At 39.0% G+C, this 27,468-nt stretch overlaps 1 protein-coding gene across 2 annotated transcripts in view; it reads right to left on the bottom strand.

Moving 5' to 3' along the window:
- Positions 1 to 27,468, bottom strand: part of ASXL3 (ASXL transcriptional regulator 3) — a 159,334-nt gene that overhangs the window by 47,430 nt on the left and 84,436 nt on the right. For both annotated transcript variants that reach the window (XM_074987226.1, XM_074987224.1), the window contains 3 exons: positions 22,267 to 22,388; positions 5,453 to 5,570; positions 4,438 to 4,557 (listed from right to left, as the gene is read on the bottom strand). In XM_074987226.1, coding sequence (XP_074843327.1) covers positions 4,438 to 4,557; positions 5,453 to 5,570; positions 22,267 to 22,388 — 360 coding nt within the window. The remainder of the gene's footprint in view (positions 1 to 4,437; positions 4,558 to 5,452; positions 5,571 to 22,266; positions 22,389 to 27,468) is intronic.

The following is a 27,468-nucleotide window of genomic DNA, read 5'->3' on the forward strand; positions in this document are numbered from 1 at the left end:
CGCTAAGCAAAATTAGTTCACACAAGACTGAGTGTCTATTAGAACACATGGCTACTTGAATAGGCCCAGGTTGGTGAAATTATTACACAGAGTGAAGTGTTAATTTGTGTTCCTGCAGCACATTGTTGTCCACCTAACCTATGTATTTGCTTTTTCTACGTATTGCCACTCTTCTGTATTTTTACTACCTCTCAAAAAAACACCCAGTGCACTATCGCTGCTTGAGACATATGTGATCAGAAAGGAGAAGACTGTCTAGTTTATTAGTTGAAACTGTTGTGTCTAATACGCTTGCCGTTCACCACATGTAGTGAACTGGACACTGCAGCATGGTGAAATGTGACTCCTTCGGGCTGCACACATGGCACATCCTCCATCTGCTCTGTTCACATGCCCCACCACTGTGTGGGACAAGTGTGTGTCAGCAGTGGCTCCAGCTAAGATTCTATCAAACTGGACAGAGGTTCATGAAATTAGCTCACAAGACCTAGCTAGTCCAAAAGAACCTGCAAGTTCCAGGTGAGATTAAAAAAAGAGTAGATTTATAACCAGAAGGTTCAGCAGAAATGTTGAAGACAGAATCTGCTGAGGCCAATCACCAGAGATTCTTATTTAATTGCATTTTTAATATTTCAAAAGTCCTAAAAAGAGATGCACTTCATGAAGATCAAACCCAAGCAAAAGGTGATTCATACCACAGTTTTGAAGGAGTCTCACGGATTGTTTATTATTCTGTTATTGTTAATGATGAGCATACTCAATATTCGCATTGGGTCTTTCCTCTGAGGCTCCCCCAGATGATCTAGAAAGGAGGATTAATATCCCTATTTAATGGATCGGGAAATGGGCAAAGAGACCTTTACTGAAGGTCACTCAGTATGGAGAGTAACATTAATAAAAATATATTACAATTTGATTTTTCTGAATTTCTTAGGAACTTCATTGTTCGGTCTCTGCTGAAAAGCTATTATATTATCCAATTAAAAGTTTGCAGCCAATTTGCCAGTTCTCCAGTTTTCCCCTTTAAACAAATTTTCCTGTAATTCCTTGTTACTTCTCAACAAACAATACTGACTAAGGATTAGTTTGGCTTCAACAAAGTGTATCTTTATACAAATACATGTGTCCAATATATTGCATTTCAATACTGCAAAAGCTCCAAGAAAAACAAATGAATCTCCTCTTATGTAGGACAATCATGTTGAAGAAGTGCTCATTTTAATGAGCACATCACATTAAATCGTCTTCACCATCTGTTCCACTCACTAACTATACATGCAGAAAAAACACAATTCCCAAGAGCAATACGAGTAAGCATGAGGTATATGATTTAAACATGTTTACATTCCTTTCTATTAACAATGTAGGATGCATCTGTCTTCATGTTTTAGGTGCAAATTGGAGAAAAATTGTTCCTCCCTGCTAGTAGCTTCCCCTTCTATGGAAAAATTAATAGAAATGGAAAAGATGTATCAAAAAATAAACATTTGTTTAACCCTCCAAGATCTGCTCTAGAATTAAAGGGTTCATCTTCACAGAGCTGAGGCATAGATGTGTTGGCTTTTTCACGCTGCTATCAATACCAACTTCAATTCAGTATTACTGCAGAGACTAGTAGGAGTAACTGCTTTAACACCACAACATATCATCCCAGAATAATGTGCAGGTAGACTACTGTAAAGAAACCTTGAAAAAACACACTTAAAATATACTCAGGAGGATGCCAACATAGAGATGAGATGATCTATTTCTTCTTTTCCTACAGAAAAGTATCTTGGGCAGCCACCTTTTGGATTATTTTATGACCATCAATCTAGGAGACCCAGGGCTATCAAAGAACCGGAAACTGAGGTCAGAAAAAAAGAAAAAAAAAAAAAAGGACCCCCACAGTTACAGAGTACACTCCAAAGATGATAGAAACTCACTCTGATTATCTTATTTCAAGCTGAGAAAATTAACATAAGTCTCAATAAACCAGAACTCATGATGTGATAACAAAGCAAGGGAATTTAATATAGATCAGGTGAAAAAAGTTTTGCTTCTTCTCCACAGCAGCAAAACTAAATTAGCAGCAAAAGGGCGAGGATCATGTTGTCTTTGAGATGTGTAAGTCCTGTACATCTCATGCAATTAACACTACTGGTAAACAAGGACAAAAATTATATTCTGTGAATTTGTCCTAAAGGGTAAAATGAACCCCAAAGTGGTCAGAATGTTTTTTGTTTGTTTGTTTATCTTTTTGTAGTATGACAAGTAAATCAGTGAGTGCACCAGAAGAAATTTGGGAGACCAAGAAAGTGTCTGGAAATTCAGATAGTTAGGCACATCACTGAGATTTGGACCTTAAAGGTAGATAGCAATTATTTTACTAGTACCTCGGAACACACTATGATACTTACTCACATAATAGATGTTGAGGGCCATAAACCCTTAAATCAAAGATTCAAGCATATATCTGAATTGATTAAAACTTTGGCAGAGGAAGAAGAAAACATGCTCAAATTAAAAATTCCTGACACCTCCAGAAGCCCATGGTATTCCCCAGTAACCCCAAAAGACAAGGGAGCTACTTCTATATAGATTTCCGAAAAAAAAAATAATGCTGTCTCTACATTTGATAACTATCCAATTCCAGTAACTAACAAAATACTAAGGAAAAGGGAGGCGGCAAAATCTCGCTCAACAGTAGACAAAGATTAGTGGAAGATCCCTCTATACCCAACAGCCCATTGTAAAACAAATTCTAGCACCGTAGGGATTATTTTTATTTCTTTAACAACCATGCCATTTGGTCTATATGACCCACCAGCCACTTTTCAAAGACTGATGGATAGTCTGCTGCAAGGCAATGTATGAAACTGAGTCACATAACTCGATGATGGTCTCTTATTTAAAAAGACTTGGGTGAACTATCGGGCACACCCAGGAGAAGCAGTCTAAGAATTACTTACAGCTGTTTATAGCAAGACGTTGCTTCACAAACAGAGAAATACAATACCTTGTAGGTTTTTTCCTTCTTCAGAAAATGGATTAATAAAAATAAAACAAGGCAAAGACAGGACACTAAAGGTGACCAAGGCTCTTATTACCAAAGTAAAATTTAAATCCTTAAGATTAGCCTGCTACTACAGAAAGTTTATTCTTAACTTCTCCGGGATGCCTGCTCCACTAACAGATTTCACCAGACATGTCAAAAGAACTCAGACTGTTGAATGTGAACAATCCTTTGTGGAGATAAACAGTTAAGTGATTACCCTGTTTTACACAGACCAGTCTTTGAAAAACCATTTATTTTGCAAACTGATGCTTCTAAACTGGGGATAGGAGCAAAGCTGAGCCAAGAATTTGACGAAATGAAACACCCTATTCTGTATGTCTGCATCTACACAGCCGTTTAGCGCAGTGTGGCGGCCGGCAGCGCTATGCTAATGACAGATCATGAAACTGCAAATGGAGGATCGCTGGCAAACTCACGCAGTTGTGGTAATTAACTGATTTTGCTGTCGGCAAGTGGTGTGCCAGCAGTACAGAGGCTGTGTGGATGTGCCTCTGCTGGCTAAGCCCCTCTCTGTCACCAGTCCCTTATGCCTGAAAAAAATCTATGCTAATTAGCCGAGCAAGTTTGCAAACTGTCCTCCATTTGCAATTTCATGAACTGTCATTAGCATAGCGTTGCTGGCAGCAGCGTTGGGCTAAATGGCCATGTAGATGTAGCCTGTGTGAACAGTAAACTATTTTCTACAGAAAAGAAAAAAATCACAACAGAACAGGAATATCTGGGTTCTGAAGGATTACTTTCTGTCCTATTAGCACAAGATTTTACATCAAGTGCAGATCATCATCCACTACATTGGATGAACAAGATGAAAAAAAATCTTAATTATTAAATGGTATTTACCACTCTAGCCACTTAGCTTCAAAATAATGCACAAGTCCTAAAATCAGTATAAAAAGGAAGGTACCATGCCTCGTTACGGGACAGAATACGAAAATACAATTAAACTAACAGGATTTCTCCTCACAAGTATGTAAGAATGTGCCATTTTCTTTGGGAATAAGAACGAGAAGACTGGGAAAGCATAGGAGGAGATAGGAATACTTCCCAGCTAATAAAGAGGGCAATGCAGCAAGCAAGACTTAGTTACAAAATGGCCACTTTAGACTGCAGCTACGTGGTGTTGTCAAATTTACAGGCCAGATGAAGGACGGCATGCTAGGAAAAAGATTCCTAAATGGAGGCAACACTGTGAGTTCACAGAGATGAGGTAGCCACCAAAGGAGATGTGCTATTGGGAAAGGGCCTGCTTTTGCATTGATAATAGCATTGTCATACGACAGTGGCCAAAAAAAAAAGAAAACCCTCTCTAAAGGGAGATTACACGGTTTATAAAAACTTAAACTTCAGTATCAAACTAACAAACGACAAGTCCTACTCACCTAAACCAGACTTTTTTAATCTCTTTAAGTGCTGACTTGTTTGTTTTCCAGTTGGCGATTTTTGCCCATGTTTCATTTCTTTATCAGAACTGTCTGCTTCTCCATTTTTAGATTCAGATCCTTAAAAATAAAAGAGAGAAAAAACATTGTAGGGATGCATCTTCTTTCCCCTTCACAACAAAAACCATTTTTTTTTTAAATCAAGAACAACATCTATTTTATGTGATACTTGCTGAAAAGTAATAAACCTTTTTGGTCACACTTTGATTCATGAGCACTGGAGGAAATAGAAGGAAAAACTCAATAAATCAAGTAAGTGGAGAAAAATAAATTTTGCTGAACACTGCAGTCAATCAAAATGTTCACTAATCCAATTTAAATAGGGCACTGCTATGATGTTCAAGAAATATCTTTAAAATAATTAAACTCCATGTTATGAAGTAATAAAGCAAACAAAGGGGGAAAAACAATTCTTTGCAAAGTAATTTTTACAAAAGTAGAATACCTGGAAAACACAATCATCAATCTATTATAAACATGGAAGTACATCTCTGTAGGATCTTTTTTAAAATGAAGCAGCTAAAGGTCAGGGTTGCACTGTGGTAATAAGAATGTTGCCAGAACAAAAAAGCTAATGTAGGGAACTCTGATATTGCAATGGAGAACTGAGACAAAAATTCACACTCACAGAGGAGCTGTTTTTTGATGGCGTTGAATGCCAGCATGTGGTCTTCCATTAGAGTTCCATAGCCAAAAGAAATGTTACTTTGCATTCCCTTAAAGCTGCTCCTAGCAACTGTTGTTTTATTATGTACTTTCAGTCCTTTATTAAAACAAAGAAAAATCCTCCATTTTTGACTCACTAGATTTGGTAAGGAAATAAAGAAGTTAAACAAAACTACTCTGTGGAAGTACCATTATTTGCAGCAATTCTAAATTTTGTATGCTACAGAATCATTCAGAGGAAGGCTTTGTGACTAAAACTGATATTTCACACACTCCTTTAGCTATTTACCTGAAGGTGAATCCGACTGCTCATCAGACACCTTCAATGGTGTCAAAACAACACGAGGAACAGTCTTGTTTACCATCATTGAGACTCCATTTCTTCTTTTCTGCTGTTGTCTTAAAGCCTATAAAAATAACAAAACATAAAAAAATGTAACAAAAATACTGCTTTTAAGTGGATTACACGAGCTACTTACTTATCATTAAACTAAGACATCTGTACTTTACATGGTTACTGATTTTCAGATTTCAGAGTAGTCCCTTTTATGTAATTTTCCTTTAAAAGCATAAAATCAGGCTTTTGGTTTAAAAAAATAAAGAAGGTGCACCTCAGATCATTTCCCAATAAAGCTCTAACAACAAAGAAGCACAGAATGGTTTGCTCTACCTTAGCAGCTCAACATGATAATGCATGGAATTTGAAACTAAGACATCCAAGTAAAATAAATGTAAAATAAATGTTTTGAAACCAGAATAAAAATGTGTGTCTGCACATCTCTTGCAGGTGCATCCTCTCCAGTATACTGCTCAGTCAATCAAGTTAACACAGAGTGTCATCAGTATGTACAGCATGTAAGGACTACAGTATTGATGCACTCGCTCAGCCGTGAGTAGCGCTGCACAAAATCACTGAACATGGCAGGAATCATTTATTTCTGTGAAGGGAATCAGTCCTAATCTTGGAAACCTTGCAGCACTTGGCTTCTGTCTGCTTGACTTTGGGCATTAACCTTCAGAACACGAACATGACGGTGTTCTGGCAAAAAAAAAAAAAAAGGAAAAAAATGATAGAAGAATAAATCCCTGCAAATGGGAGCACTCTGAGTTTCATAAATGGCTCAACTACAAGGGGCTAATAACGTAATAGAATAATATTAAAAGTTTAGAAATGGTGCATATCTGCCACGTTTTTTTTATAACAAAAATGACAGGAGAGTCAGTTTTACATTATATGAATACGAACATTTGCCAATTAAGAAATTTACAAAAACTGAAAGTTTGGAAAAAGTCATCATTAATGAGTCAATAACAGATCTTATATAAAGTCTAATTTTCTGTAATACTAATATTACACTTTTATCTACTCTCTGAATTCTGTTTTATTTCAGATGATACCCAAACAAAGGATATGTTTATGAGGACTAAAGGGATTATTCTTACTAAATATCAGTGACTGGAGTTAATTCTGTACTTCAGATGTAATACAACAATAAAACATTTTGCAAAGGTAGAACACTTCCAAACCATTTATGTCATTTTATACATTGTAAAATATATTCTGACATGTAAAACATAGTAAAATTATTCATTAATTTCTTTAGAAGATGTTTATCCAAAGGCATCTAAACACCATACATTGCAAACAAAAATACAATGTCTGGAAATCAAACAAAAGAGACAAAGCAAAGAGCCACTCACATGAGGTTACCCCAAAGGTCAGCACAAGTAGAAACCAACTAACCCCATATTTCACACCTCACCTGCCATGCCAGCATGCACACAGTACAAAAAATTCTCTCAGAACATTTCCCTCAATCCATAGTATTGCCTAGCTAAAATGAAACCCAGATGTCACTTACCCAAATAACAATGTCATTTCAATGACAAATTTAAAAAAGGACAATGAAGGATTAATTGAAACAGATGAACAATTGTGTGATAACAATATACTGATGTAACAACAACCCACCTCTCTAACTCCCTGGGCAACTTCATATACGAGTTCAACTGTAGAGAGACAATTATATACCAGTAGTCTCCTGTGGGAAACTCCTATAATGAAATTGAGCAAGTGCCCATGAACAGAGTCCACCTCTCCTCAAGACTGAGCCCAACCCTTCAGGACACTTTCACTCACCTCCACCACTGACCTCAACCTTATCATGAGCACCTAATGACAACCAGTATTTCCTATATAGTTACAATTAAAGCCTGTTACACCCGCTGGTGTGTAGGGCAGCAATGAAGGTCCTCTACCACTTCTGTCTGTCTTTAGCCATTTTCTCCAGTGTCTCAGCTGTAGTTCATTCTCTTCACGTCTGCCTCAACAGAACGCCACCACGTTGTCTTGAGCCTCTCACATTTCCGTCATCCATCAGGAGTCCAGTGAAGTGCTATCTTTACAATTATCAGAGAGGTAGTCAGGTTACTCTGTATCTTCGAGAGCAACAAGAAGTCCTGCGGCACCTTATAGACTAACAGATATTTTGGAGCATAACTTTCAGGGGCAAAGACCTGCTTCATCAGATGCATGACTCATGCATCTGACTAAGTGGGTCTTTGTCCATGAAAGCTTATACTCCAAAATATCTGTTAGTCTATAAGGTGCCACAGGACTTCTTGTTTATCTTTACAATGGCACCTGCCTCCCTTCTCATCGCCTACCCTATCCATCTGCAGTGTCTTCTCATGAAGACAGTGGTCATGTCCTCCTGGTGGCATCACAGGAGCAGGTCACGGATGGAGATTTTTTTTGGCCAAAAGATGAGAAGTATCTTGCAAAGGCTGGTGGCGTGAAAGGACGAGAGCTTGGCAAGGTCTCACTCTGTCATCTGCCAGCATTCTGAGCTGTATAGTAGTGTTGATATGACACAGCTCTGGTACAGCTTAAGCTTGGTGTGAACACTGTACTGTGTAGATCTCCATTCACTGTTCATACTACTTAGGACATTTGTACAAGAGGCATATTTTCTTCCTGATACCTCACAGTTTGATGTGGAAAGTAAGAGATGTGGCACTTTCCATCAACAAGAAATTTTAGTTTATTTTGATCTTAGGCATTTCCTAATGAACCCATCTCCAATGTATCTGAGCATCCAATACAAAACTACCCTTCTCTTTATCACTTAGATTAATTTATAAATTAAATTTTCATAATAGGGTTTTGTGACCAATGGTATCCTATTTAACAATCAAGCAGCTAACTATGGGAACAATCCTGGAAATTTATTGCCATGCATTGACCCTTGTGTCTGGAGTCCCAGCAGAAGTAAGAATCTATACATGCAGATATATGCTGGACTGGGGCCTAGGATGATGAAAGATAGAAAGTTACATACACGTTCTATTTTTACCAGAGTTAGTTATGAAACTACCAATGAAGAATATGGTTTCCGGGAAAAAATATATAAATATTATCACAATCCGTTCCTGTCCTCCCTCAAACCTCCCAAAGGAAAGATATGAAAAACAAAACAAAACAAAAACCTGGGATAATTTGAAGTTGACACGTGTTGTAAGGGGGTGCTTGGGTTTTTTGTCAGCCCAGCTTGTGTGAGGGGGATGCTAAACCCTTCTGACTCATCAGGGCAGATGGAGCTTCTTAGCTGTACCCTGTATTTAAGGCCTTTTGGGCAGTTGAAGTGGAAGTCTAGTAGAGAGAGGTTTGTGAAAGAAAACTGCTGAAAGAGAAGTTTAAGAATAAATCTCACGCACAGGTTTATGGTTTTATCGTCCTTTTAGACACCCATAAAACCAAAATCCAGAAGCAGTAAATTTGGACTAAAAAACTGTGTCCATACTCTTTTGAGATGGAAATTATCTGCATTTACCTAGCCCAAGGAGGATGAATTTTAGGATACAAGACTACTGTAGGATATGAGAAGACTCCTATATGATAATAATTCTACTGACCTCTCAGTGAATGGGATTACTCATATACTAAGTTAGACACACTTCAGTATTAGGGGGTAGCTGTGTTAGTCTAACTCCAAAAGCAATGAGAAGTCCTGTGGCACCTTATGGACTAACAGATATTTTGGAACATAAGCTTTCGGGGGCAAAGACCCGATTCATCAGATGCAACACTTCAGTGGTTCGCTGGATTGGGGCTTTCGTATATAAGGCTATAGTTAGTGCTCCTGTATTCTACTATTATCACAGAAATCCCTAGGCTTGAATCTTCTGATTAGCAGAAAGGGCAGTGCAGAGGGAATGTGGGAAGAAGAGCAGGGCACAAACCAGATGAGCCACATTTGAACAACGAATTGTAATTTTTTTTCCTAGAGAAAAGTTTTTCCAGATTTGACAATGGGCGTGGAAATGGAGTAATGGTATGTGCAGGGGAGCCAAATGCTTCTGTGGGTCCCCAGGCAAGGTGTGGAAGTGCCAGACTCTGTGCCCTCACAAGGGGTGGAACTTCAGGCAGATGGGGTGGGGCCATTCCACCTTCAGCAGTGCCCAAATGACAGCACTAGCACCCCTCCCCCCAGCCCTGAGAGCCACGCGGAGCACATGGTGCAGCATTCCAATGGCAATTTAAAGGACCTGAGACACCAGCAGCAGGGGCAGTGGCCAGGAGCTCCAGGCCTCTTTGAATTACCAGGCCCCATGGCAACCACCCCCTTTGTCATTCCTCCTCTTTGCCCCAACTCCCCATTGAAAGGCCTCGGCATGTCTCTACTACAATGAAACATCCACATGTGACCTGCATCAGCTGACTCAGGCTGAGGGGCTATCAATCTGCAGATCCAGACCCAGGCTGGAGCCTAGGCTCTGGGATCCCATGTGGGGTATGGTCCCTGAGCCTGAATATCTACACTGCAATTTTATAGCCCGGCAGCCCAATCCCAGTAGTCTTGAGTCAGCTGACACAGACCAACTGTGGGTATTTTATTGCAATACCAGAAAAGGCTTAAAGGACACTAAGTCTGCATCTTATACATCTATGGCCTAACACCTGTGATGCATATACAGACGTGAATTCCTAGCTGGGGCGTTTGCGGTTTGAAAGAAAAACAGAAAACTGAGGAAGAGGAAAGTGGGTGAAGGGACCTTTAGAGCCATTTTTAAAAGAGAAATTAGGTTCACATATCCATAATCTTACAGACAATGTATTTGCCCTTTAAATGAAACACATGTTGTTTTAAAAAATATATCTAGTCATTTATAAACTACTTTTGTGGTAGATGCCAGGGGGAAAACCACTCTCACCCCCACCCTACCCTACACACAAACCAGCACAAAATCTGCAGACTCCTAGCAATATGGCTCATTTCTGCACAGTATTACCACACCACACCACCCAGGAAACCATATACAGAAGCATAAGAGAAAAAAAAGAGCAACCAGGGGCACAGGGGGGGTGCAGATAGGATGCAGATAAGTTTTTAAAACCTGTCATTTAAAAAATAATCCATACATCAAACTTTCCACGTAGATTTGTAAAGCTCATTCTTTAACCTGTGGACTTTCTGCCAATGACAAACATGAAATATTCCTCATTTTTCCCCTCAAAGAGGAAAATTAATGATAGCTTGTTGTATATTATGTTCATGTTCCTTACAAAGCCTGGCATAATGAATTTGCGTTCACCTTTTGAGCAATAAAAATTGATTGAAAGCAACCAAAACACTTGTCGCCTAGCTGGCGACTTTGATCCAAAATACTCAAATGCCCTATAAACGTGCCTATTATGGAAACTGATGCAAAGTGATTTGTCTAGACACTGTAAAACACAAGAGTCAAAAAGAGAATACACATTTTCTGATACACAGTGCACTATGCTAACTGAAGAAATCTAATTCCCAGCTGATCTCTATTAAGTAGTCACAAAGGGAAGCATTTAAAAAAAAATACCCACACTAGAGAGCAGCAATTCAGTGGCGGTCTCATCATATTTCCTAAAATAAAGACCAGTTATATTTAACTGATTTTAAAGTAGGAAAGAAAATGGCTGTTCTCCTTTCTAACGACTCTAAAAAGCTTCCCTTAGTGGAGGAATAAAAGAAAATGTTATCAAGCCAAACAGTAACTGCGAAGAAGAAAAAACATGTATCCTAAATTCCCCTCTAAACCCAGAAGAGCAAAACATCAAGGCTACGTCCACACTTCGGCAATCTGTCAACAGAAGTTACTGTCAGAAGAAATCTTCTGGCAAAACTTCTCGACAGATCACGTCCACACACAAAAGCAGACTGGAAGAGCAGGTGTTGAGTTCTGTCCAAAGACTGTTGACAAAACACATTTTGTGTGTTGATGCTCTGAGAGTTTTGTCAACAAAACCCCGGGGTTGTCGACAAAACTCTCTAGCTTAGATGTAGCCCAGGTGTTGTGTTCATACTTTATACTGCTCTGAAATCTGTGTTTTAGCAGTGTCTTATTTTTTACATATCTACAATTTATAACACAACAGTACAGCACACCGATGAAGAAGACAGAGGAACATTTCTATCTGAGATTAAATGCATGACGTGCTGAGAATGTTAAAAAAGTCAGTTATTAACATCACAGATCTGTAACACTTGGTTGAATTAGGCACCATCATCCTGGATTACTACTTTGTTCTCTAAATGTCAAGTCTACATTCTGAAACTCTTATCATGAAACATAACCTTTGAAATTTCACACCTTATGAATCAGAAATGTTGGGCTACAGACTTTTTCTGTTCTGCCATATGAAAACAAGTACCTATGACATGCTGAAGAAACTCTTTTACGCAGATTAAATAATGAGCCAACACCAACGCCAGGGATTCTAAATTGGAAAGGGTAAATAGATCTACAGTGTAACACCAACTCATTTCACATAACCATAAATTCAGTTTTTGCACCTTTGCTTAAAATTAAGTATACTAGCCAAATTAAAAAAGTCTAACAATTGCTGTTTCTCCATTAAATTAAAATCTCACTGGCACTTTTTTTCATAGATACTTAAAAAAGCCCACAGCAGTAAGCATTACAACATACTTACAACACTCTAATGTGACTGCTACATACTTAAGATTTTTAAACACACATTAAAAAGGCTGAATTACAAATACACAAATGCAACACTATGCACCACGTACTATTATATTAAAACAGTCTCATGAAAACTGCTACAGAACATCAGAGTAAGATCCAAATACATGGAAGGAATTTATTTATTCCATGTTAAACCTGTGGACCAGGATTAGCATTGTATGTAAGAGTCAAAGGTAAGCAATTCTGAGAGTCAGTGTAGTCTGGTGGATAGAGTACTGGTCTGGAAATCAGAGACCCGGGTTGTAGACTCATCTCTACCACCAGCCTCTTCTGTAGCCTTGAGCATGACACTTCCAATTCTTTTTTGGAGTCCCACCTTTTGTTGTGTCCATTTACACTGCAAGTTCTTTGGAGCAGAGCCTACTGCTGTAATGTGTTTGCATAGTGGTACAATGGGGTGCTATTCCTGGTCTGGCTTCTGTATGCCACTGTATTACAAATTAACAACCGAACATTGTGTACATCTGTGCCGGCATGGAGGCAAAAGGTAATAAAGCACACATCGGCATGTATGTGTTAAACGTGCAGTACTTCAATAAGAAGCTTGATCATACATTCACAGCGACAGTTTCCACAGATCATTACAAGACAAAAGTAAATCTGTTTTATTTGTTGCTTTTCAACAGCACAAAGTAATTGGAAAGATAAAAGAGCTGATGTCTGTGGTAAAAAAAAAAAAAAAAACCATTCTGACTTGCACGCGAATGGGGACAAGGATGGCATGTGCGTTGGCTCGCTGGTGTTTTTGCTTTCAAAAAAGAAAAAAAATGGTTTATGTAGTATTAAGTGGTTAACAGTGATCAACTGAAATATTTTCCATGGAGAATTACTCTCTCCCAACTTAGCAACAGGCACACAAAAGACACAGGAAGCAGCTTGTGCCCCAGGTTTCTATTTTAATAACAAAACAGGAGTATGTTACTGTGATCTAGGTACTGGTTAGTTCACACTAGCAGGGTCTACATGGTGCGGTGCAGTGCAGCACACTAATCTGCACTGCAATTCATAGCCCCCTGATCTGAACTACTGGGCCATGCGGCCACGCCCTAATGCTGATTTGTTCTTAAAATAAAAACCTGTTATTTTCCTTTAAGCCAAATTCTCCAAGCATGGTGCACAGAGCACACAAAGGATATGCCCAGCTATTTTCCTCTCTGTTTTCCCCAAGTCAAACATGGATCATACCATTTTTAACAGCACTAGTGAAACTGCGCCCATGTAAACAGCAATTGTGCAATGCATTTTGCTGCTCTCCAGATTTGTCCCATTCTCCCACTCAGCATGACAACCAGATATTGCAGATGCTCTGCCATCTGTGCGCCTATCCCACACTTTGCAGCATAGCACTGAAAGCGATAGGCTGTGAGAGATCTGAGAAGGCTACTTGGAATCCAAGAGCGTCATGGAAGAAGGTGGTCCAACTTCTATGTCGCCCTGGGAAATACAGCCATTTCCGCAAAATATTTTCAAAATGGCAGTGAGGCTGAATGGGTGGAGCTAGTTCTTTGCTCATGGAGAATTTTCTGCTAGAGGTAATGAAAAATTAATGGCTAGACATTACATGTGGCCCAACAGAGGGGGCAGGGGACATCTAAATGAGCAGTACAGGTAAAACATAGGGCAACTTAGAGAGAGAGACTCGATATACACTCATCCCAGCCTAACTGGCTCCATGAGTCACTTGGAGGACTTTCAAAAGGGGAATGCAAATGAGTGAGATCAAAAACACAAATGAGGTGTGAATTTACATATCTCATGCTTCATTCGCATGCTCTTGTGCTATCTTGCTTTCCAAACAAAAACAGCCGTGTAGACAGGGTTACTTCGAAAACAAGCCCCGTTTTTGAAAGAACCCTTCTTCCTATTTTGTTTCAGCAGTCTCTTTTGGAAATGAGATCGTAAGAGAATATGCAAAGGAGGCACAAGATTCGTAAATCTGTGCCTCATTTGCATTTTCAATCTCGCTCATTTACATTCCCCTTTCAAAAGGGGAATGAATGTAGTATAAATGCAACCCTAAATAAATAAAGAGCCTTCCCCCGCCTTCCCTCCCAGTCTCAAGAAATGATCACAACAGTGCAGTTGTAGTGGATTTGACCTGAGATAGCAATGAATACAAGGACACATTTTCATGATTGTGGGTGAGAGAGAAAGTGAAGGAGAAAAGTGCCCAGAAGAATTTAATATGGTAATGTTATTGAGCCTAAAAATTCTGCTTAACAAATTTTTAGAGAAAACTTCTGAAAACCATGTTTATTAAAACACTAAAACACGTAGGCCGACTGCAATAAGCACCCAACACAATCAACCACAACCCCACACACAGTTAGTTACTGAACATAATAAGAACAGAGAACAAAGGTGCTCCTGTTCTTTTCCCTGACAATAGGCAAGGGTCGAGTGGAAATGACCAGGAGGCAAGTTCTATACATACTGCTACTGTCCCCTACTGTGACACACTGCTGAGGAACTGGTGTCCATGCACAGTAACCTGTGAAAGGACAAGCCAAGCACTTAGTTTCTGGGCTCTGCACATACTCCCTGAAAAGCAATCTCTTGAACACTTGCGCTTTCAGTCTCTTTGTCCTGCCATGGTATTTTTAAATCATGACTTCTCAGTTCTCTTCCCTCCATTTGTCTCAGCAGTCAAAAAAGCAACTTAGTTTGTCCTCCTAAGACTTTTATTTTTTGTCTGCACCTAGTATGTGCTGCCACTGCTCCTTTCTGTGTTTCCCTGAAGGTAAAGAAACAACTCATCTTTCTCATTTGTCACCTTTTGACACGAAGATTTGTCAAGCATCTGCCACTCGTGTTGCCTGATGTCTGATCACACTCAGTTTATGTTGAGACAGCACTTCCCAGTTGTGGCCTTGATAAAGTGGTGGTTTCTAAAATGAAATATAAGGGAACAGTTAATATGCATATGAATACACTAGAGCCTTTACAATACCAAGAATGAAATACAAGAAACACTTTCTCAGTCCATTCTGGAATTCCAAACCTTCAAGAAAGATATCCTCTGCTGCAATTTGAGATGAAAATGATTGTCTCTCTAACATTTATTTGTTTTTGTTCCTCTATGAGCTTTTAGGTTAGCTGGAAGGGGTCTGAATATGTTATATGAGGTAAAAGATGTACACTGCAGTAGAATGTAGACTAACATTGGGTTACTTACTGAAGAATGCAAGATGCCTGAAAGAACCTCTACACTAGCTTCTAGCAAGGAAAGGAATTGCTAGCAGGGTAGAGAGAGGGTAGGCACAGAGACAGAGGTATTAGCTCAATTATATATCAAGTGGTAATACAAGATGTGCAATGGAGCTGAAGAAAGTGAAGAGAGTTAATATGAGTGGTCAGGGAGTTTGGGAACTGAATTAAGGGTTAATGTCTACACCACCCTCTTCATCAGAAATGTTTTTTTAGAACACTTGGGAAACTGGGCTAAATTATACCATTTTCTGATAAGCCACTGCCTTGTGCTGATTGACAAAGCCATGCTTCCACTGTTCTGGCCTATAGCTGTTTTAAAGCAGGTTGCTACCACATAATTATGTCTCATGTGTTTGATAGAAAGGCAGAATGAAATGTGGTTGGAAACAGATATGTGCTTCATGGTCTCTCACCCCAAAACAACGTATGAACCAAGCCACAGTCCCCATCATGTAGCTTTCTGAAAGCATTCTATTTTGTCATTTTCTATCTGTTTCTGTAAATGCATTTTTAGTTTTCCCTGCTTGGTCACCTTGTGGTCTAGTGGCGTGGCTCAGAAACTACGCAGAATTTTCTAAATACATGTTGAACCTTTCTAGTCCAGCACCCATAGAATCTGACTGGTGCTGGATGAGATCATTCGCCAGACGATGGGAGGTCAATGTTTTCTAGCACATTACCAGCACTTTCACTGCTTACTGGGCGGTTAGAAGACAATTAGTGGTAAATTACAACTAAATAACAGCACAGAACTCTGAGAGCCAGGACTGGTGACTGTAAATAAACTCTATGGGACCATGGCAAGCTTGGCCATACCCATGATAAGTGGTCTTCTGGCTAACTAAAATCATGCCAGACTATGGAGTTTGCTGGATGAGAGTGTTCCGGACTAGAGAGGTTCAACATGTACTTGTATCCTTACTTGGAATAGCAAGTGTAGCTGACAAAAGGGGCATTGTGCATGGGGCATATGGACAGAGCCCCTGAATCTGGCAGCATTCACTAGAGTATAGGGTATGAGGCTGCCATTTATGCTACGACAACAAAGGATATGGAGGGTTTCCTTCCTCCCTCATGAGAGACTGCATCCACCCATATCGTGACAGTTACAGAAGTGCTCTGATGAACCCAGGCATCAAGCATGCAGATAAAGCCCAAAGCAGTAAAAACAGCAGCAGCAACATACCTTTTGTGGAGGTCCCCTCATTTCCTGAGCACCATTTCCTCCAAAACCCACTTGGCTGCTGTTTCTGGAACTTGTCTCTAACAAGAGGGCTTGGGGTCCAGTACAGTTGCAAATATGTTCTGATCCTCAATCTGTCCTCCTCTTCTCTCCACGGCATACAGCTGGGTGCCGTGGTGTACTCAAAAAGGAATTCTGCTCCTTTAATTCCAAAGTCCCAAAAATGAGGAAGATTTTCTTCCCTGCCTTAATGGTCTTCTAGCATCTCACACTTTGTTTCACTGCAGTGTCAGGCTTTTTATTGTCTTCCGGCATGGTCTCATGGAGCAAATAAGTTCCTTGGCAAAATCCTTTTCACCTGGTCACAAAAGAGTTCAGCAGACACCATCACTTCACCATCCCAGATGCTCCAAAATGTACTGTGGCAGCTGCATCAGACTAGTAAGTAGATATGACCACATGAGAGCTTCTTCAGAGAAAGGTTCCAAGACCAGCTTAGCAAATACAGCAAATGCAAAGAAGTGGATGCTGGTGAGAATGTGTGAACCTGGGGATCTAACGTGCATGCTGCAGCCTGTTCACTACAGGTGAGTGATGTGATGAAAACTTGACCTCAAATCAACAGAACATAAATTTTTCCAGAGAGGCGCAGTGGAGTATGGAGTGTTGCCCATCACTGTTGCTGAGTCAGCTGCACTTGAGATCTATAGCTGAGATAACTTTGCTCACAAAGCCCACCTCTAAACTAGCAAGGTCTTTCAGAAAGTCATGCCCTTTTTCAAAACAACACATGGAGTGTCCACACACAAAATGCACTCATTTGATCCGAAATCGAAAGAATGCAGCTCTTCTTCCAGAAGCCCTCTTCTGCTCCCGAATCAGGAAGAGTGCCTCCTTTCAAAAGCTTCTTTTGGGGGGGAAAAAAAAAAGTATATGTACATGCTCTGCGGGCCCTTTTTTTTTTTTTTGAAAGAGCGGTCCTTATGGTGCCAGATTTTTCTATCCGGCCCATTCTTTCAAAACAGTGGGGCCTGTATGGATGCTCTCTACCAAAAGAGTGGATCAATCTTTCGATCCACTTTTTTGTGTGTTGACACACTCTTTTGAAAGAAGATCTTGCGGAAGACCATCTTTCGAAAGATCACAGTAGTGTAGATGCAGCAAAGAAAGTACAACTGAAATAGTGGTGGGAGCACCTGTTTTCCATTGGTAGTAACTGTGTGCAGATTGTTATTGGCATGGCAGGAGATCCCCATACTGGTCAGCAGACCAAAATCATCTTGTGTAGACAAGATCAGAGAAGGCAAAACAACACTGGAATGTATGCCACATTCCCTCTCCAATGATGCTGGATAAGAAGAGCTGTGTGGCATGCACCTGCTTCTAAAAGCAAGGAAGAAATAAGAAGCTAGCAAAGAAGAACCTGCCAGCAGAAGCCACACATAGATGGGAGCTCTATCTCAGGAACTTTTTTAGAGAAAGCCAGCATAAACTGTGGAACCCTCCATTCTGATCTAAACAAGAGGAAAGTCAGGTGGTAGAAATCCATAACACACTCTATACGAAGTGGAGACAAATGTGCCATACACTGGAAAAACACCCAAGACTGAAATACTCAAAATGCTGGCCCCAAAAGCAAGAGCACCAATGCCAAAAGCACCATGACTGGGACATTAACACAGGCCTTGCAAGATGAGGACAAAAGAAATGAGCTATGTCACACATTCTTATAGTGGACTGGTACTACACCTTCCCCAGGGATTAAGCACAGTTCCCATTCCCCAGTGTCATATTGAATTAGTCATGGGCTGGTCCCAGAGCTCAAAAGATGCCCTCCTCTCACAACAAGCATAGTTACAGAAGCATAGTGGTACTGGAACAAATCCCAGTACCCAAGTGAAAGCATGTCCTAAGATGCACAAAGTTGTGGGGAAGCTAAGACTACTCTTAGTGGTCTAAAAATAATATTTATAGAAATCTTTTTAAAAAAGCAACCCAAACTCTGACATAATATTCTAAAACCAACTCCATTTGATTTGTGTGGTTTAATGACTATGTTAACAGAGCAGACCATTCCACCTGAGTTCGAGAAATACAACTATCCCTCGATTAATGAAAGTAATTTGTTCGATGAAAACTGTAAGGTAAAAATTTGTAAATTAAAAATGGAGCTGCTAGTGGAGCACTGGCTATACTGTGGATGTTTGGATAAAACTTGTTTCTTCGCTATAGCAAAAACAGTGTTCATAAATTGAAAAATAGGTATACATTTACCTGGTTCATTGTAATGAAAATTCATAAATTTGAAGTTTGTAAATCAAGAGAGAGGTGTATTTCATTTGATCAGCCTGACTTTCATTTACACTTAATGGGCTAAAATTAAGCAAAAGACCAATAGTAATTTTTAAAAAAATTACCCTTGTTTAACATGGCAAAGGGAAAATGGCTGAAAGAATGCTTTCTAGATTGTGATTTGGTGAGGGACTGTTTTATTAAAGAAAAAATAAATGTACAATTTGACAGGCACTCACAGTGACATTGTACAGCATACATAGCTCTTACTATGTACATAACGGAAGTTTAGCTTGTTATCACAGAACAGAACCAGTATAAATTAATATCAGTTAGTGAAATGTCACACACAATTGCCTAATGTTTCTCTGTATTCAAGCATACTACAGCATCTCTTTGAACAAAGCAATATACGTGTCCATAAAATAATAGGAACTCTCAAGAGAGGCTAGATGATACGTGAATAAAGATTCAAACGGTAATTATCTTAATAAAACTGCTGTTAAGTCCATTTACCTATCTTATAGAATTTACAGCATCTTGCCTATGGAGGTGGCCAATACCCAATGGTTTATAGGCAAGTAAAGTAGAGCAAAACACCTCATCAGCCCAATACACCAATTCAAGAGTGCAATGTTGTACTCTGAGTAAAACATTCTTTGAAGACAGTAGTAATAATAATAATCTCATAACCTGGAACATGAAAGCTAATTATCACAATCTAAATTATAACTGCTTTCCATTCTTTCTATTGACTACTTTGACTTCTGGGGCTCCTGCACACCTAGGCCGGGTCTACACTGGCCGCGAAAGATCAAAAGCTTCAGTTGAATCTTCTGCGGTGCTGTTTGACATATGCACGAAACAGTGCGTTCTGGTGCCAGTGTCAACCCTGGAACTCCTTGCGAGCCGCAAGGATTAAGGAATGCTAATGGGAGGAGCACTCCTATCGACATTCTGCAGTGAGGACAGGGCAAATTTGATTGTTGCAAAATTGATTTTTGATATGCAACTGATGTACCTAAAATTGCATAGCAGCCATTGATATTCAAGGTAAGTGTAGACCCAGCCATACTGTCCTATGGCCAGCTTTGCAAGGAGTGCCACCTCCTATATAAAATTTTATGTTAATTAAGCTTCTGGTCTCTGTTCATTTATTTTTCTTTTCACTATTTTCCAAATCCTTCATTCCACCAAAAGCAGATAAGTGACAAATCTGACATTAAATCTACAAAAAAAAAAAGCAGACAAGTAGCACTTTAAAGACTAGCAAAATAGTTTATTAGGTGAGCTTTCATGGGACAGACCCACGTCCTCTCTGTTACTATTAAATCTACAGTTACACTAGCAAGTTTTGTTGGCAAAAAACCCTGGTTTTGTCAACAAAACTCATGGAACATGCACGCACAAAATGCATTTTGTCAACGGTATCTGGACAAAACACAGCACTTTTGCCAGCAGTGTTCTGCCCCAAAGCTTTGAGGCATAACGCTGCTGTCGACAGAGTCTGTCAACAAAAAAGCTGTGTGGCCGCTCTTGTGGGGGGCCTTCTCTCAACACACAGGGCATCCACAACAATGGGCAGTTCTGTCTGCTGTTCTTCTGGGTGCCTGTTTTATTGAGGGAGCAGCTGGGCAGTCCGACTGCTTTGTCGACAGAGCCAAGCATTCTCCCAATTGGCTTTTCCATGTGGCTGCACTCTGTCAACAGAAGTTTTGCTGGGAAACCTTTCCTGACAGTCACTTCTGTTTACAGAACTCTGTAGTGTAACCATAGCCTAAGTGTTTTGATGAATGTTGACTCTTTTCTACTATAAAGGTTAGGAGTTCATATAAAACAATAGTGGCTTACTCAAATTTCAGTAGACATTCATATTACAGAAAATATACATACAATGACATTTCATGAATGTGTTTGCCTCACTCACGACTCACACATATTCCACACCATTAGTAAAGTCTGCTGCACCCATTGCTCTACTTCTGCTGGACTTACTGAGCCTAAAGACTCCAATTTAAGAAGTCACCCTATTGTGCAATTCATTAAGGACTGTGTTTAAAGTTAACTTCAAACACATGCTTAAATGCTACTGACTTTAATGGAATTTATCCTATAGTGCTAAAATGTTCTGATGAACAAGGATGGACATAAGCACATGGTTAAGCGCTTTGCTGAGCTGTGGCCTACATTAATAACTCTGGAATGGCCTAGTGTGAGATAGTTGGCTTCATCTACCATTTTCGTTTACTACATGTAACCTGGAAACAAAATAAGGGAAACATTTAAAACAACCACAACCTCAATACACCACTATTTAAGAAAAGTTTTATTTTATTTGTTTAAGTAAAATTTTATAAGAAATGGAAACAATTTCTGCCTTGCCAAATAGACAGCAGGGGAAGAATGATAAGAATTTCTATGATTTTTTTTCCTTCATTTTGCTCTGACATGCAATTGATTAACACTATTAGCAACGTACGTCTCACATCATTATATGGTTTAGTTAACATCAAACCATGAATACTTAATCACCTGTTCTAAGTTTTATTATTCATTGTGCTACCCAAATCCATCCAATCTCTATTTACTCAAAATAAAGACACTCTCCAGTACTGTATGTTTGCATTAAATACAGCATGTGGGCCTGTTCTATTCAGTGCACTCACTTTTCAGTGCTACAACCTCTCATAAAATCTATTTTGCAATGTTTATGGTAAAAAAAATGGTTTTCTATGAAAACGTTTATGCAGTAAACTCCTTCATATCCAGCAGCCCTGGGACCGGGAGGTTGCCGGATAGTCAAATATTCTGGCTAATAGAGAGGTATACCTAGCAATGCATAACACCAAAGAATAACAAGATTAGCTATTAAGAAACAAACAAAAATGTATGTAGAGTACTTTATTTACCAACCACAGTAGGATTGTACACTGTAAACTTATACTGTATTTGCTGTATTTACTATCACTATTCTGTACTTATGGAAAATGTAATTAAAATTTACTTATGATTAAAATGCTGTTTATTTGAGAGTTTGGGTGACAGAATGATGGACATGAAAGAGTATACTGTACAAACAAAACCTAGCAAGTGACAATATATAATTTTTTTCACTTACACAGAGACCATTTTGAAAACACTCAAGTACACAATAAGCAGCAGTACAACACTAGTGTACAGAATGCAAAAGCTTGAAAACTTTCCCCCTAACAATTCTTATTGCAGATATTTATAGACCAAGAAAAAAAGTCCAGCTAAATAAATTCCTGGAATCTTTATCAGAAATGTCTCAAAATATTTCTGTGGCATATTCTTATTGATTTCTTGTTTAAATACTCATAAGCAATATGCTGAATAGAAAGCCACCTGACTACGAATGAATACCAGCTTACCTGTTTAAGTGCCTTTTTGGTGTGCTGCTGGAAGGAAGACACTAGCTTGCTTTGCACTGGTGTGTTAATAAGGCTCGAGTCTCGATTGGAAGACACTTCTTCAGGTACCTGCTTCGGACAAACTATGAAAAAAAAAAGGCATTTTAAGAACAGGATTTTTTAGGCACTTGAGGTCTTATAGGCTCATAAAAATGGAAGAAGGGGTCCCTATTCCCAGAAAGCAGTCTCTATGGCTGATGGCCCACTAAAGTCATGGAATCCCAGAGTCTGCATCAACTTGAATTTTCAGCCATTCCCTACTGTCTAATGCATCACTTCACAAATGTTCACTCCCAATCATGTTCAACCCTAGGTTTTAACAGAGGTGAGAGCTGAGTTCCAGTTTAAAACATTCACGTTGGGAATTACACCAGTATGACAAGAGCAGGCTAATTATACTGTTAAATTTCCCCTTGTATACATCGAAACTTTAAGTGGCAACAGGGGCTGGGCTAGGAGAGAAATTGTGGAGTCTGGGATGCTAAATCATATACCCTAAGCTCTTTTTCAAGCCTCTTCCCCTTCCCACACACACTCCTTCCCATGCAGGGTTCTCCTCATATCAGAAAACTAAACTGTTCTCTTGAGCAAGCCAGGCTGTTTGTTGTAGAATCAAAATCTGTCCAGCCAGGAACTCACGGATATTTTCCATGTCATCAAGCCTTGAAGTGGTAATTGAAATATTTTACACATCTCACCATTTTCTAAAGAGAAATAGACATTAACTTCTTTTCCCTGGGAAGTTAAACATGATTATTATATGTCTCAATATATATTTAGAAGAGAGACACTGATGGCCCTATGTTCTAAAAATATTTATAAATATGTAACCGAACAACAGATTGCAATTACTTCTAAGGAGCCCATCATATAAATATTGCTTGGTAAACCAACCCCACACACATGCTCATTTGAATGATAGACTGGAATAGCTCACAAGGAGGAGCTTTGGTGTCCCAAGCAAATATATGTTGCTATTTTTCATGTCTCTTAAAAATACATGTTTTGATAAGTTAATGTTACAGTACTTGCTTTAAACAGCTGCCTGAATATGTGCTTGTGTGAGGGTCTCTAGAATAAAAACAGCAAAGTACCTTAATTTTTAACACCAAATATATTTAAAAATATTAAGTGTGCAAAAACAGCCAAGAAATCCCGTTGCACTTTTCAGTGGATATAAATAAAATGTCTGCAAATATATGAGCACACACAGAAGCCTTGTCTCTACTCCTGCTCCCACCAATTCTGAACATCAATCCAGCAGAAACTGTATTAGAACCAGTTTGAATTTTGGATAAACTTCCTCGTGCACACACAGCAATTGATTTCAATCCTGCCCTCAGATACACAGCAAAGATTGACACATATTTTGGAACATCTACTATAATTCTATGCTCATGTGAACAACCCAGTAGATAGTATCTCATAAAGTGCAATGGCATGAGCCACATCTTTAAAAGTAGGTTTGGGATACTCAAAAGAGTTGCAATGACACATGTCAGCAGTGAATTTGGCCTTATACTTTTATCTTGCCTTGCTGTGTGTTTTTCTTTTTATTGCTCAGCAGACCACACAGAAAATTGACTTCTACTCAAATTCTTCATCTTCAGTATTGCCTTTAACCATTAATATTATTGAATTGTTTGCTTGTATTTACAAAAGTATGAAGTTCCAACAACTTCATTTTCAATAATTCATTGCCAGTATGAGGTATACCTGGTAACATATCGAACATTTGTTTTCACCTTGGAAGGAAAAAATAATCAATATTCATCTCATAAATAGTGGAGAAAGAATTATTTTTAAGTTCTATCACTATGTCAGTACAGGTCTCACAGTGGATCGGAAATGAGTTTTGCCAGAAGCTTATATGTGAAATTTGTCTTTTTTTTCCCCTGATGCTGAAATCATGCCTCACAACACCCAGGGGAGGTGATAAGCAAAAATGCCTTCAGTTAAACTGCATCACAATGGTGCGGATCAGTCTTTTTCCACATTACCAGCAAGGCTCACTATCTAAGAGACATGCAGCAAGAAAGTGTCAGCAGCAAACATACATACTAGTCGAAATAATTATTTAACTCCATCTCCGCAATATTTGTGCGCATGAGATACAAAACACACAAGCCAAAAACAGAAGCTTGATATTTTTAAATTGCTCAACTTCTGTTTCCACATGCGTTTTTGCTTTAGGTAAGAAATTTTCATGATTTTTACATTGCTATTAGCTTTGTGGTGCCGGCAAAGCGAAGGGGCCACAGAACTGAAGGAAAGGCAAGAGGAGTTCTATGTACATAAAATCTGAAACATTTTAAAAACAAATGAATTTTAGAAAAAAATACAACAGCAAAGCCACAAAGTGTCCTTCATAAGAAAGTAAGAAGTAAGGTAGCTGTCTCAAAGCATATATTTTATTCCTTCATGGTGACTGAGAACCCTAACCTCTCCTTATATAAATAGGCAGTTCTAATTTTCATGCAGCTTCCAGGATATAAACCCAACTCCCCTTCATTTACTTTGGTGATTATACAAATTCTTAATATCATGATGCTGCACAGGTGAAACCTCTCTAATCCAGAACTCTGTCAGCCAGCAACATCCATAATCCAGCATGATTTTAGTTAGCCGGACTACCGCTTATCATGGGTGCAGCCAAGTTTCCCATAGGCCCATAATGTTTATTTACAGCTACCAATCCTGAATCTCAGTTTTCTTGTGCTGTTATTTAACTGTCATTTACCACAAACATCTTCTAAGAGCTCATTAAGCAGTAGAAGTGTTGGTAATGCTGCTGTGCAATATTGACCTCCCATAATCTGGCAAATTCTCTCATTCGGTCAGATCCTGAGGATGCCGGACTACAGAGGTTCAACCTGTATCCCCATTCAAATGATAAGAGGACACAGGACACGTCATATTCTTGATGCAAAAACTTCAGGGCAAAGCCACAATGTTTGTAAGACTATATAATAGGGGGAGGAAGGAGAGTCCACTATCTTTCTTCCCATGAATGAAAGAAGCAAAACTAAATGGAAAAGTCAAAGAAGACAAGCAAAAGCAATACTGCCGAGGGAAAACCAGCATTGAGAAAAGCAACACCTCAGCAATGAAACAGTCCACTCTAAATACGCAAAGCAGAATGAAGAATAGCATAACGGGAAAAAGTAGTTACAAGCAGTAAGGGCTAGAAGTAACAGGGCACATGCCCATACACACCAAAGGTAAGAAGATGTAACTGCCACATGAACTCAAACACTGGATCAGTAGTGTGGAATCCTTTGTTCTCTCTGGATTATAAAGCAGAAGCGATACAACTGTTTGTCTATGCCAAAAGTTCTGAGTAACATGGAGCAGAATGCAAGAAACACCTGGGTTGTTAGCAATTATTTACAGCTAGTGCCAAGAGAAAATAGGGGAAGAAAAAGGCAGCAAGCAGAATTAAGGCAAGGGAGATGCTTCATTCAGTGGTATAATTAGCACTAGTGTTCTACTCCACATGTCATCTCCTCCAAGGGTACAGAACCCAGTAGAGGAAGTGAATAGCAAGTGGCTGGGAGGTCACAAATTATTAGATCTTTGAATTGACAAGAGGAGCTGGGTTTCAGGTAGAGAGGAAGTAGAAGGCAAAAATTCCTTAATGAGTATTCAGAAAGCCTAATGTGAAAAAGGGTTAAAAAAGTAACAAAACGAGCATGTCATCTTTTGACAGTGTGGCTCAATAGCTTTCCCAAAACATTAACCGAGGCTTGGCAAACCAATATTAAGTATACCGATGCACTCAAAAATATTTACTGAAATATAATTCAAAACGCCTATGCACCAACAGCACTGAAAGTTATTAGGAATAATAATAAGCATATTTATCTATGATCTACAGAAAAAGAAAATATCCCTGAAAGCTTATGTAGCCCCCTCTTTCCAAATTAATTAAACAGCCGATTTTGATTTCATAAAGGCAAAGGCCAGACTGACTTAAAATCAGGCCATAATCATCAACAGAACTACAATTTCTTCCTTATTGTGCTAATCACAGCAGATGAGAAAGTTTATCTACTAATAGCCATACAACAAAACAAATCAATATTGCTACCATATGCTAAAAACTGTTGTCTATCCAAGAATCAAATCCATGCCCACATTCTTAATATTAAACAATATAGAAATCATCCTCAAAAACATATGCATCTGACTAAAATATCCCTCAAAATTTCATATATTTTCTTTGGATGACACAGATGTACACTTGTTTTGACATAATTGGTCATGGGTTGCCAACACAGATATATCAAGCAATTCACCTAAATCTCTCTTTGATCTGCAGAGCTTAACTTGCAAAATCAGAAGAGTTCACATCTCCAATTTTTAGCTTGATTCTTTATAAAACAAAATATAGTTTGGGAAGTGAAGTAATTGTGATTGTGAGGTTCTTTGTATGAGGATATAGTTGCATTGTGAAAACATCAGTAGCAGTGCTTGAACACTTATTTTGGAAAAGAAAAAAACAGGAAAAAATTATATGCTTATGTTAAAATAGCCAATGAAGCACAAAATACAGCGGAAACTAAAAACTCCATAAGTAACAGAAATCTGTGTATATCTTCATTCCATAGCAAATCAACATGTTTCCATCTGAGGCATATGATCTGTCACTAACCAACCACCCACACTATAGGCTTTACCGATTCATCTCAATAGCAGAAAATAACAGAGCCAAAAGACCTCACCTGACTAGCTACCAACTTCTCACACTGCACCATATCTGTAACTGGGACCCTCCCACCCACAGCAATGAAGAAAAGGGTAGGTCAATCTTGCCCTAGAGAGAGGAGAGTGATAGATTTCCTTTATAACTGCTAGTGGAGAAATGAAGAAAACAAATCAAATCTGGGTTATCTGTTCAGTTTATAGGCTGATGAAGAGCCCCGTAAATTTCTGCTAGGGAAAAACCCACTGAATATTAGTATCAGAATATACATCAAACACATTCAGTGGAATCTCTGAGCATCTTTCCCAAGAGTCCAATTGCTGTAAGTCACTGGCTAAACTGAATGAGCCAAAACGGCATTCCTAGGAAGAAACAGTGTGGAAAGTCTCAATGAAGGAGGAATATGAGTTCCACACAGTCATAAGTTATATCCTTGTGATTTTTTAGCCCAGAATACA

This window comes from Carettochelys insculpta, chromosome 2 (assembly GCF_033958435.1).
Source record: "Carettochelys insculpta isolate YL-2023 chromosome 2, ASM3395843v1, whole genome shotgun sequence".
Taxonomy (NCBI): Eukaryota; Metazoa; Chordata; order Testudines; family Carettochelyidae; genus Carettochelys; species Carettochelys insculpta.